Source organism: Leiobunum rupestre, chromosome 2 (assembly GCF_980474605.1).
Source record: "Leiobunum rupestre chromosome 2, qqLeiRupe1.1.hap1, whole genome shotgun sequence".
NCBI lineage: Eukaryota > Metazoa > Arthropoda > Arachnida > Opiliones > Sclerosomatidae > Leiobunum > Leiobunum rupestre.
In genome coordinates, this window is record NC_143385.1 from 83470104 (window position 1) to 83482169 (window position 12066).

The following is a 12066-nucleotide window of genomic DNA, read 5'->3' on the forward strand; positions in this document are numbered from 1 at the left end:
AGTGAGCGTTATTCTAGTTCCGGTTTATTTCTTTTCAAAAGTCGCGTTATTATTTTTAAAATGTCGCATTTTAGTTTCTATCATATATCTACTTTATTTAGGAACTAAATTAACCAAATTATCGAAAGCAAAAGTTTTATATTCACGTATTTTATAGAGAACTATTTTTCATCGTGGCGGAGTACAACCGATACCTTTGTGTCCCTGTAAAGAGGCGAGGGGGAAGTCATTTCCGAAGCAGAAATATTTTACCTCTCAAATAAGCCGTCGTGCTGTTGGACCCAAGTGCCAGACTTTCTCCCCCTATTTACTTTTGGCAACGTTCTTGCACTCCGTCACGCTCAAGAATTGAAGCACGTTCTTGCACTCCATTCAGCTGTCGTTGTAATCTTTTTGATTTAGGCTAACTAGAATTTAGGTTATTATGCCCAATTAATGTACAGTTACGTTTAAGAGAGCATTAGTTTGGGATGCATCGATATATCGCTTTAGTCCCATTCGACCGAAATCCCATTCAACCGAAGGCGGTTTTTGAGGTGTCCCATTCGACCGAATTCCGCCGAAACGTGCGGTTTTTATGTGTCCCATTCGACCGAACGCTGCTATATAAATTGGCTTTTACTATGTTTTCAATTTAGTTACTGAAGTCGTTTGCAATGGAGCCGATAGCTAATAAAGGAGGGTATTTATACATCAATAATAATTATTTATTCCGTCTTAATAAAAAGAAAGATACAAATTGCTATTTTTCTTGCCGAAACGCGATGTGTAAAGTCAAGAAAAGTAACTGAACCAAAACTGAAATAGTAAACTTAACCAACTCTAACCTAACCTAACCTAACCTAACCTAAACATGGATCTTCGATAGTACATACCTTATAAATAAAATACCAAATCACCCCGCCAATTGGGCTACATTTTAAAATTCTTTCGGTCGAATGGGAATAAACGGATATATCGGCCCCCCAAATCCACGGGTTTGAAAAGAAACTTAGATCATGAAAAGATTCTTAACCCCAAACCGAGGGGCTAACCACTCAGCTAAAAAGTGTACACCAGATCTCAGACTTCACTGAGATTCGAGAGACTTCACTGAGATTCGAGAGACTTCACTGAGATTCGAGAGACTTCACTGAGATTCGAGAGACTTCACTGAGATTCGCGAGACTTCACTACGTCTTTAGAGACTTCACTGAACTTTTGGGATTTCACTAAAACTTTAAAGCCTTCATAAAAATTTTAGAGACTTCACTTCGGACTACACTGTATTTTATCGTTTTTCAAGACTTCACACGAATTTTGCATCGTTATAAATTTTTATTTTTTATCTATAGTATTTTCAACTTAAGCTCGCTTAGTTCTTTGTATACGTATGGGTATAGACGTTGGCTATGTATCCTAAATACAGTCATCCAAGGCCGGATTGGGCAGATTTTAGTAATTTTTGGGCGACCCCATATTTAAAAAAAAACGGTGCGAAGTTTTTTTTTTAATTTCCCAAACAAAATCTTCAGACTTTTTGGGCGCTTTTATTTGTCGGCAAGTGCCCCCTCTGACGAATATTTTTTGTTAGGCTGTATTTTAATGTAATTTAAATATCTTTGGTTAAAATACAGAGTTCAAAGAATGTACTCGAATGTTTTGCCCAAAGGTGACGTAAAGCTTTTAAATTTAAATTTAAATACAGAACAATGGTAGAGCATTATGGCCAAGTTCAACTTATATTTATTTCGTATTTGTTTACAGAAAACCCGATAATATCTAAGTATTAAATACAATCTATGTATTAGTTTTCTTTTAAATATATAACAAATACTTTAAATGGAACCTATTCCTTTGACAATTAATTATTTTATTTATTAAATATTGGCTTGTCTAATTTTAAATAGGATTACAATTTTTGGTTATGATTTAAAACATTTAATCTCGCTGGCTATAATTGTAAATCTTTAAATGATACCATATGTAACATAATCACTCATAAGTATGCCATAAAAGCATTTTCGCTAATGAAACCTTGTTCACGGGATATGACGTAAATTACGTCATTTATAACTCCGGGACGAAATACGCGTCATCAACTTTACTGATTTGAAACGGAAGTTAGTGAGAATTCCTCGCGCGTTTCTGGCTTTCCCATGTCAAGTTTAGCTCGTGCCTCGCGATCACAGGATTTCATTTCCATGGTAACCTTTTCAATAGCGCAGGGATTATAAGCATTTTTGCATTTTTGGGTCCGCTCAATGTATGTTCCGCGTGAAACAAGGTCTCATTGAATTTTTTCAATGGAAATATTATACTTATGAGTAATTATGTTACATATGATGAGACTATATAAAAATTATGATAATACTATGGTTTTACATAAGAAGGCAAACAATAGAACATACGAAAATTAAACTTAACTTAATTACTTTAATGCGTGGTTTAGTTAACATTTTAAGGTGAAGTTCAGGCAAAATTTTACAATACATGTAGCTATATTACCTAGAACGATTCTATATATTCCTAGATTTGAACACGTTTTGGTTAAAGTAGGGGTGATGACGAAAGATGTACAATTGAAATGCAAAACATTACTAACTTCGTACCAACTGAAATAATACGAACCTAATTTTTCCGAAAAACCCGAATGCTTCCCTAAAATATCAATTTAAAAAAATGCCTAATCTCAACACAACTCGCTGTATCCCAACAAAATGGAGATGAAAATTAAACATTATGTAAAAAAAGGGCCTTACGAGAACCAATAGACTCGCAAACTAAGTATTGGCGCCTTACGGCACATTCGCTGCGCTCTCGTGCTGGGGGTGCGCGGCGACTACCAGACCCATTCTTATATTATATCGTTGGGACATCTGGAACCGTACCTAGTGATATCGTAACTAGTAAAATTGTGCCTAGTGAAACGGAACCAAAAAATCGTGGCGAATTTCTCAGACAAAAGCTCGTAAATGCAACCCAAGATCACAAATTAATTTCTCTAATATCTCCCAACAAAACTATAATTTATCCCTTAGATAGTATGTATTTTTTCCTCGCCCAAGGTCCCTATTTTAAACACTAAAATGCGTTTTAAATTCAGCGAAAATACCTAACCGAAAACCGTCATATCTTTCTAAATTTTATTATTTTGGGATACCTCGAAAATGGGTTAAGAACGGCTAAAAGGTTTAAGAAACGGCTAAAAGGTTTAAGAAACGGCTAAAATGATTTAAGAAACGGCTAAAATGGTTTAAGAAACGGCTAATATGGTTTAAGAAACGGCTAAAATGGTTTAAGAAACGGCTAATGGACACTCATCTCAAACGGTCCATTTTTGCCCACTATGAAAACACCCAACCCAAACTGACCATTTTTGACCGTCTTGACCACTACCGGTTCAAACTGGCCATTTTTGTACATTTCGGTTATTCCCATCGCGAACTATCCATTTTTGCCCATTGTGGACGCTCCCAAAACAAATTGACCATTTTTGACCATCTTGACCACTACCGGTTCACACTGTCCGGTTTGGTTCATTTTAACCAATTTTATCTTTGAATGACATAAGCCCATGAAATTAGCCTGTAGCCAAGCTCAAAATTTCAAAAGGTCATAAAACTTGACCATTTGACCGTGCTCAAAACGAGGCTAAAAAAACCGGACTGCTGATATCTTCCTGGGGCATGGTCAGGGCCGGATTAACCCCAATATCTGACCTAAGCAATTTAAGAATTTTGGTGCCCCCCCCTCATTAGTTAGTAGACGCCGGACTCAGGAAAACAAAATTCTTATTTGGAATCTTGAATAATACTAATACAGATGCATTTATATTTTATTTATATTTTACTCCGTAACTTAATTTTTGAACGTGTATGAGATACATTTTGTAGGATAAATTTTTATATTTTTTAAATTAAATTTTATGGTAAATCCGCCACTGAAATAAGGCGAAGCATCTACAGCTGACATCGGCAATTCGCCAAAACGACTACCTCAGTTACTCTATAAATATATTGGATACCGCGAAACTGGTGGCGGGAACAAAATTGTAACACGAAATGTTTTGACTACACTAAAGTATAATAGATGATGCCTGACTACCATTATTTCAAAATGTTTTCCGAGTTAAATGTATTTACTGAACTGTGAGTTTTAATACGTGACTTTAGTATATTTAGTATAGTCAAAACATTTCATGTAGCCTTTTTGTTCCTGCCACCAGGCCTGCGGTATTCAATATATTTATGGAGGTAATCGTTTTGGCGAATCGCCGATGTCAGTAGCATTGAGTTGGGAATAATACTCAATGGTCAGTAGACGGTTCAAAGGAGTATATTAGTGTAAATATTATATACTATACTGATATAGTTATTTTTTTTATTTAATTTTAGTTCCATTGTATCATTATCACATTTTTTAGTTTTTCCTAATGAATAAAATTTCGATGGTGCCCCTAATTTCTATATTTCTTGATGCCCTAAGCAATTGCTTTTTTTGCCTAATGGTTAATCCAGGGCTGGGCATGGTCTAGATGTTCCCATACCATTTTCTCGGATCCCAGACTTACAGTCGAAAGCCTTCCCTTGTCAGTAATTAAAAATTGTCGAAATAGGATTAATGGCACTTACATTTAGAATGATTTACATTGAAAATAACATGGGAATCTGAAGGATTTTAAGGGTCCCCAATTGACCAAATTGCATTTAAACTTGATTAAATTTAATTTTTAAAATCAATTTAAATTTTTTTAACGTTTTTGAAATTTTCAAAATTTTTCATTTTTTAAAAGGTTTCACAGGGGGGACCATTAAAATCCTTCAGATTCCCATGTTATTTTCAATGGAAAAATCCCAAATCATGTTGTCAAAAATGTTTTCGGTTGCCATGGCAAAACGAAAGCCCGTCGCAACTTTTCCCTTGCAGGTTTTTTAGGGTGCATGGAGGTGTACACTATACCCGAGTATGAACCAAATCGGTGATTATCACCTCGGGTCGTATCCTTGTTAGTTTATAGTAGGTTTTCAGTTGGCGTCTGTTAAAATTAGATGTACTTTTGTTTAGAGAAACTGTCTTTGCTAAAGGATTATATAAGGTATTAACCAAGTTTATTCTTGCTGGCTAAATGGGTTAGAGTGTGCAATAACTGGTGGCTTTACCGGGGAGTCGGGGTCCGGCTCTTGTAACCCATAAGGGCGGTGGCGCACTGGGAGATGTTAGCTCTGATCAAATGGTCATATCTCCACCTCCGACTTCGGTCAGGTTTGGGCTGGATACTGAGCTTCGGTTCAGGCTAACGGAGAGGGTCCAGGCAAACTGGCCGCCTCGGCGGATTGGGTAGCCTGCTGTGGGGCGGCGAGCCTCCATATGCGGGCACGGCGGTCCTGTTTCCCGGTCTTTTGGGGTCCACCGGGATCTCCGGTGCCAGATGTGCCGGGTTACTTTAACTGCTGTGTGCTCGTCGTTCTCCTTTAGGAGCTCTCTCCAAAGGGCTTGACTCCCTCCTCCATAGTCGGGGTGTCGGCTGGAGTTGCTATAGCATCCATTGTTAATCCGACTGCTGTGTGCGAAGTGGGGATTGGTCCACCCATTGCTGCAACTTCTGCTGGGTTGAGTGGCTTGCATCAAAGGTGCGACCATCGGTAGTAGGGTACTGCTACCCATGCTGGATATGTCACCTGTCCGGGCTAGGTGGACGCTGGCGTAGGGCACTATGATGATAGGTCTCCGGCAAGGGCGTATTTAAGGGGGGGGGGGGGGTTTGGAGGTTCATAAAATCCTGGATACGCCCTTGGCCTCCGGTGGTATGGTCTCTGTTACTCGGTACACCGGGCTATAAATTCTGAGACACTGGCTCTGAAGTCTACATTTAGCGTTGATATAATACACAATTTATACACTCATTTAAAGTATTAAATATAATTTATTATAAGTTTGATTTGCTCACGTTGTACCTTTCGAACAGTCTCATCGGTGTCGTGTTTTCTTTTCATTGATACTGGTCTTGTGGATTTAATCCATACGACAGTCATTATGAATTTCAATTGAAGTGACCCATTATTCCGACTTTCCCATCATTTTCTCTCACACAACCTTCACAATAGCTTCATTTTCAAGCGATTTATTGCAGAAATAACAAGAGTTTACTGGGTTGTAAATTTTAAACTCAGTTGCATGAAGAGCGGCGGACGTGTTTTAAGTCAACGAAGGCGCAAAATTGTAAGACGCGTTTCGGGTACAATGTTAAAACCACGAATACGACACAACGATTGCTCGTATGTCAAATTTTCATAGAATTTTGTGTAGGAAATAACCGGGCCCTGTGAAATGTGGAATTCGAGGCTCAGAGCTTTCGATGGGCAAACTGGTATTTCTCCAACATTAATAGTTAATGATGGGAAAGGGATTGTTGACAGTAATAATGACTATAAATTAGAATTAAATAAAACGTTTATTAAAGTCACAGAAAGGTTACACTACATAATTGAACTTAAGATTTTACGTTTTACATTGCTTTATATATATGAGATAAAAAGGAAAAATTATATTTTTTAGCCGATAATTTGGCGTATCGTAGGATGTTTAAAATATAAATTAGAGTTTTTGATTAAGCGTAGCTTAATTTTGGAAGAAAAGGGGGAGGCAACTCGAAAGGTCATTTTTTGTGAAGTCTAATTTTAACGTGCTCCCCCGGATGATATTTCGTGTTGAGTTTCACCGCTCTTCAACTCCTTTGGATAAAGCAATTGTACTGGTCGACGAAGGGATCCTTTTGACGTTTTCATTAGACAGGCTCGGATTTTTCCGTCTCTGCCAGGATAGAGTTTTTCAATTCTTCCCATTTGCCAAAGATGTCGTGGACATTTGTCTTCATGTATCAGGACTGGGATCATCCCAACTGGTCGCTGGGCAAGTGGTCGCCGGTCGTTGATTTTTGGTGGGAGGGAATTGAGGCGACGTCCAATGAGTAGATGTGACGGTGTCAATGGTGAGGGTTCGAATGGGTCACTGTAAAAATACGTTAAAGGTCTTGAATTTATAGTACATTCTATTTCTCCAGTTCTTCATAGTTGACTCGTGCACGACCCAAGATTTTCTTCATACAAAATTTGACGGTTTTCACCATGCGCTCGAAGAACCCTCCCCACCATGGAGCTCTTTCAACGTTGAATTTCCATTTGATGTTGGTGGAGATGAAAAATTCTTTTAGTTTTGTTTTGGATATTTTTTCCATAGGTCCTGAAGTTCTCCGCTCGCTCTCTTGAATGTTTTTGCGTTGTCGGAAAATACCACTTCGCATATACCTCGTCTCCCGATGAATCATTTTAACGCCAGGAGGAATGTCTCTGTACTAAGGTTTGACACAAGTTCTAGATGGACCGCTCGGCTGACTGCACATGTGAATAAAGCGACGTATGATTTTTCTATCGCTGTTCCGTTCTTGTTTATTTTTACGAATATTGGACCGGCGAAGTCGATGCCAGCGACTTGAAATGGAGCGGCTTCAACAATGCGGTCACGTGGCAAGGGGGCGCCCCCCGTCTCTTGTTTGACGGATTTCGATTGCAGTTTCCGGCAAGTCCAGCATTTTGATAGCAGTCTTTTGACGACTTGACGTCCCTTTAGAATCCAGAACCGATCTCGAAGATCGGTTAGCGTGCTGGTGAGACCCATATGAAACTGTTTTTCGTGACTGTTATTGATCTGGAGTTCGGCGAAGCGAGATTTTTCGGGAAGAATAATAGGGTGAGAAACCTCGAAGCTCAGTTTGGATGGATGTAGTCTTCCTCCCACTCTCAAGATTTGATGGTCGTCTAGAAATGGATTGAGATTGCTGATTTTTGTGTCGGTTTTGATTTCTCTTTTAGACGCCAGGCTCTGAATTTCCGTGAGATACGCTTCTCTTTGTGCTCGTTTTATCCAAAACGTGTCGGCGACTGCTAAGTCGTCTGCTTCCAATTCGTTGCTGCTTCGACGATTGTTTCCATGTCTTAAATTGTACAAATACCTTAAGACCCAAGCGGTGGATCGTAAAAGTCGATTGAGAGTGCTGAAACGGTTGATGTCTATGATCGGTTCGTTGTTGATAATTTGACAAGCGTTCTAAGTGACCGTAGTTGTTTGCTTTAGTCGTAGTTCTGGATCGTTGGGTTCATTTGCTGGGCGAGCTGGTTGTGATTTTTCCGGCCATTCTGTGTTTGGTTTAGACAGGAACTCAGGACCGTGCCACCATTTTCTGCTCGTCAGGAGTGTGTCAGCTTTCATTCCTCCGCTAATAAGATCCGCTGAATTATCTCTTCCAGGTATATGGGACCATTGATTAGGCTCGGAATTAGACTGCGATTTGAGACGACCGTTTCCAGTTTGTGGCTTTGTCACGAATCCAATGATAGACGATCGTGCTGTCTGTCCAAAAAGTTGAGTCGGTTGATCGTCTTCAAAGTAAGCAACGACTGATTTCATAAGACGGGCTCCAACTACAGCTGCTAGGAGTTCTAATCTCGGAATAGACGTTTTTTTGAGTGGGGCGACTCGGGATTTAGCGGCGACGATTTAGACATCAAATACGTTATTAGGAAATGAAGACCTCAGGTAGACGACAGCGCCTTATGCTATCTTGCTTGCGTCAGTGAAACAGTGGAGTTCGTGAAGAAGTCTTTGATTCTTGGGTAGCGAATGGTTACATCTGGGGATTTCGATTTCGTTAAGTCTTGGGAGATCTAGACACCAGTCATTCCATTTTTTCGATAGCTCATCGGACAACGTTTCATCCCAGTCGATTCCGCGTTCCCACATTTCCTGAAACAGGCATTTGATACGAATGACATAAGGTGATAATAAACCAATCGGATCAAATATGCGTGAGGCGGCTTGAAGAACGAATCTCTTAGTGATTTTCTTTCCGTGTAAATATTCGAGTAATGGAGTTACGTCTTCATTTGTCGACCGAGGACCTTGAGGAGCGTAGAGGTGGGCTCGACGACTTCGTTCTTGGTCGAAATGGTGATAGTTTCTGGTGGAAATACTTCTTCCCATCGATCGTGTAATTCTTTTGAATTGGATTTCCATTTCCTGAGAGACATTTTCGCGGAACCCAAGATCTTCTCGGCGTCTGTCATGACTTTAAAAGCTTCGTCTACGTTTTCCGCTCCCCCAAATAGGTCGTCAACATATAGGCATTTCATTAATAGTTTGTATGCTTCAGAGTACTTATCTTTAAATTGACTCAAATGTTTTTTGATTGTACTGGCTAGCAGGTAAGGACTGGCGTTGACTCCAAATAAGACTCGTGCCATGCGCAGAATGGTGAACTTGAGGCGATTTTCATCGTGAATATTGCTTTCGATCCAGAGGAATCTTGCGACATCCTTATCTTCCTCCTTTAGGCTAATTTGTAAATACGCTTTTTCAATGTCGGCCATGAATGCAATTGAAAATCTTCGGAAACGAATGAGTATTCCCAGGAGGCTTGGATTTAAATTTTGTCCAGTGTACAAGCAATCGTTCAGGGATGGACATCTCTTTGCTTTAGATGAGGCGTCGAAGACGATTCGCAACTTTGTCGAGACTCTGTCGTTTTTTACTATCCCGCGATGTGGCATATAGTAAACTTCGGTTTTCGCGTCGTGCTCTGGAACCCTTTCGACGATACCTTGGGGCAAATAATCGTTGATAACTTCCGAGCACTGAGCGTAATATGTCGGATTCTTTTGAAATAGATGAATCAGGTGTCGGAATCGGCTTACCGCGACGTTGTAGTTGTCGCTTAATTCTTCACGAGACCTTTTACATGGCAGTTGGACTTCATATCTTCCATTTTCCTTTTGATGTATGGAATCTTCAAAGTTTCTTAAAGCTTTTTCTTTCAATTGATCCGTCTGAATGTCATCGACTATTCCGATGGCTTCCACGTCCCAGAAGGTTTTTAATTGTTGAGTGAGTTGGATCGCCTCGATGTTCTCAGCATGATTAGCCAACAAGATTGATTGTTGAGCTATTCCGACGTTCATGGAGGAAATGGCTGTAGGTCCGTGGACAGTCCAACCCAGAATAGTACGTACGGCGGTTAAGGAGTTTGAAAGTCGTTGAACTTCTCCGTTAACCATTTTCCAATATACATCTGCACCGATGAGAACTGCTATTTCTTTTGAAGTGTTAATTTGATTTGTAGTTTGATCGGCTAAGCGAAGACCTCTAATTGCCATTTGTCTGTTGATTTCGTGACTGGGTACTTCTATGAGAGCGCTGCTGACTTTTGGCGTTTCAAGAGCTTCAACGATAACCTGTTCGGAGATATCAACGCTTTTCAAGGTTAGGCGGACTCGTCTTCTGCACTGAGGGGCGGCATTTTCGCTTTCGAACGAATGAATGGAAATTGTTTCGACACTGATCACTGGTAAGTTGATATGTTTTGATACGGATTCTTTGATAAATGTTCGTGTACTTCCTCCGTCTAAGAGACATCGGACGACTTGCTCTCGATCATCGGATTCGGCAATGGCGTAGGCTGTCTGGAGAAGAATTGTTGAATGACCAACTTGATTTGATCCAGGGGCGATTGTTTGTACGTTAACCTCCTTCGGCGTCGTTGCTGGACTATCGAATATCGGTTATGTTGAAGGACAAATGTTCTCGTGATGACGTTCTTGGCAGAATCGGCACTTGTGACGCTCGGCATTTCTTGGATAAGTGACTTCTTCTGGCGCAGGTGAAGCAATATCCCATTTTCTTCAATTTTGTTTTTCTTTCTTCGCAGTTAAGATCTTTGCATTCTTGGAACTCGTGATCTTTCGACGAACAGAAAATGCATTGAGTTTTCTTGGTTTGAATCTCTTCGACTTGCGTATTCAGAGCGGAATCTGATGAGTAATTCCTCGAACTTCTGTATTGATTTCTTTCGTCTCGTCGTCCCCAAGAGCTTGACTTGAAATTATCGGAACTGGACGGTGACGGCTCGTGATCTCGACTGGTTAGGTGCGATGTTCTCTCCCGGCTCTCGATTTCTCTTTGCAGAAACGTCAGCAGTCTGTCGACGTTCCACTCGGCGCTTGAATCGGAGCTGCGACTGAACTGGAGTACGATTTCTTCTGGAATTCGTTGCATAAGGATTGGACAGAGCAGAGTTCCATACGTATCAGATTCAACTCCTAGTGAAGCTAGTTTTCTTATTTGCAGCTCGCAAGCGTCGTATAGTCTTCGGAGGCCATTGATGTCTTTTGCTTGTTTAACTGATTGCAAATTAAGTAACTTGTTCATGTGAGCGTTAATGACCAGTATTTTCACCGCTTCTTTGTAATTTTCGTTAGAGAGAGACAATCCGGCAATGGCGTTGAGGGAAACTCCTTTCAGGTACGTTTTGAGATAAGTGAACTTCTCCATATCTAACAGATCGGTATCGTGTATGGCAGATTTGAATTGTGACCATAATCCTTTACAACCACTAGCGTCCCCGTCGTATTTCTCGATAATTATTGTTGGGAGCTTTATATTCATTCGATTACATTGGTCCATTTCATGTCTTTGATCAGAATTTCGTGCTGAGGTTCTAGAGCTAGGTTTTCTGTCTTCGGTATGTTGAAGACTGCGAATTCGTTGATTTACTCGAGTTTTGGTTGTTGTGATTTTCTCGGCGCAGTTCATGTTGTTTGTAATTTCCTCTTCGTAGTCCTTCTCACTGCTTATTTCGGCTTCAATGAGTTAATCAAGATCTTTCAGTAACTTTTCTTTCGGTTTCAGTTGATCCAACAGTCGTTCTAGTTCATGTTCATCACCGACTTCTATCTGTTGGTTGATACTTGTGATTAGTTTTGTAACTGCGGTTCTAATTACCTTGCGTTTTTTCTTGTATTTATCCAAGTCGTTCATTTTTCGGTTGGTCAATGTTTCCCTTTCCCGGGTTTCGGCACCAATGTGAAATGTGGAATTCGAGGCTCAGAGCTTTCGATGGGCAAACTGGTATTTCTCCAACATTAATCGTTAATGATGGGAAAGGGATTGTCGACAGTAATAATGACGATAAATTAAACTTAAATACAACGTTTATTTAAAGGCACAGAAAGGTTACACTACATAATTGAACTTAAG

General features: G+C 40.0%; 2 protein-coding genes across 2 annotated transcripts; both read right to left on the reverse strand.

The window, feature by feature from the left end:
- Positions 1–7302: 7302 nt before the first annotated feature.
- LOC149959774 (uncharacterized) lies at positions 7303–8445 on the reverse strand. Its single transcript, XM_090167392.1, has 2 exons — positions 8143–8445; positions 7303–8085 (listed from the first exon to the last, which is right to left on the reverse strand). Exons 1-2 carry the CDS (start codon positions 8443–8445, stop codon positions 7303–7305), a joined length of 1086 nt encoding a protein of 361 aa, XP_090023518.1.
- Positions 8446–8909: 464 nt separating this feature from the next.
- On the reverse strand, positions 8910–11847 carry LOC149959775 (uncharacterized). Its single transcript, XM_090167393.1, has 4 exons — positions 11812–11847; positions 11702–11763; positions 10645–11656; positions 8910–10493 (listed from the first exon to the last, which is right to left on the reverse strand). The coding sequence occupies exons 1-4, from the start codon at positions 11845–11847 to the stop codon at positions 8910–8912; spliced, it is 2694 nt and encodes an 897-aa protein (XP_090023519.1).
- Positions 11848–12066: the final 219 nt, after the last annotated feature.

What these genes read in the sequence shown, in the direction of transcription:
- LOC149959775 (XM_090167393.1), bottom strand. Translation starts at nt 11,847, where the DNA reads ATGAACGACTTGGATAAATACAAGAAAAAACGCAAG. An exon ending in AATACAAGAAAAAACGCAAG is followed by an intron (nt 11,764 to 11,811) that starts GTAATTAGAACC and finishes ATCAACCAACAG; the next exon opens with ATAGAAGTCGGTGATGAACA. An exon ending in CAACTGAAACCGAAAGAAAA is followed by an intron (nt 11,657 to 11,701) that starts GTTACTGAAAGA and finishes CGAAATAAGCAG; the next exon opens with TGAGAAGGACTACGAAGAGG.
- LOC149959774 (XM_090167392.1), bottom strand. Translation starts at nt 8,445, where the DNA reads ATGAAATCAGTCGTTGCTTACTTTGAAGACGATCAACCGACTCAACTT. An exon ending in AATCACAACCAGCTCGCCCA is followed by an intron (nt 8,086 to 8,142) that starts GCAAATGAACCC and finishes ACGGTCACTTAG; the next exon opens with AACGCTTGTCAAATTATCAA.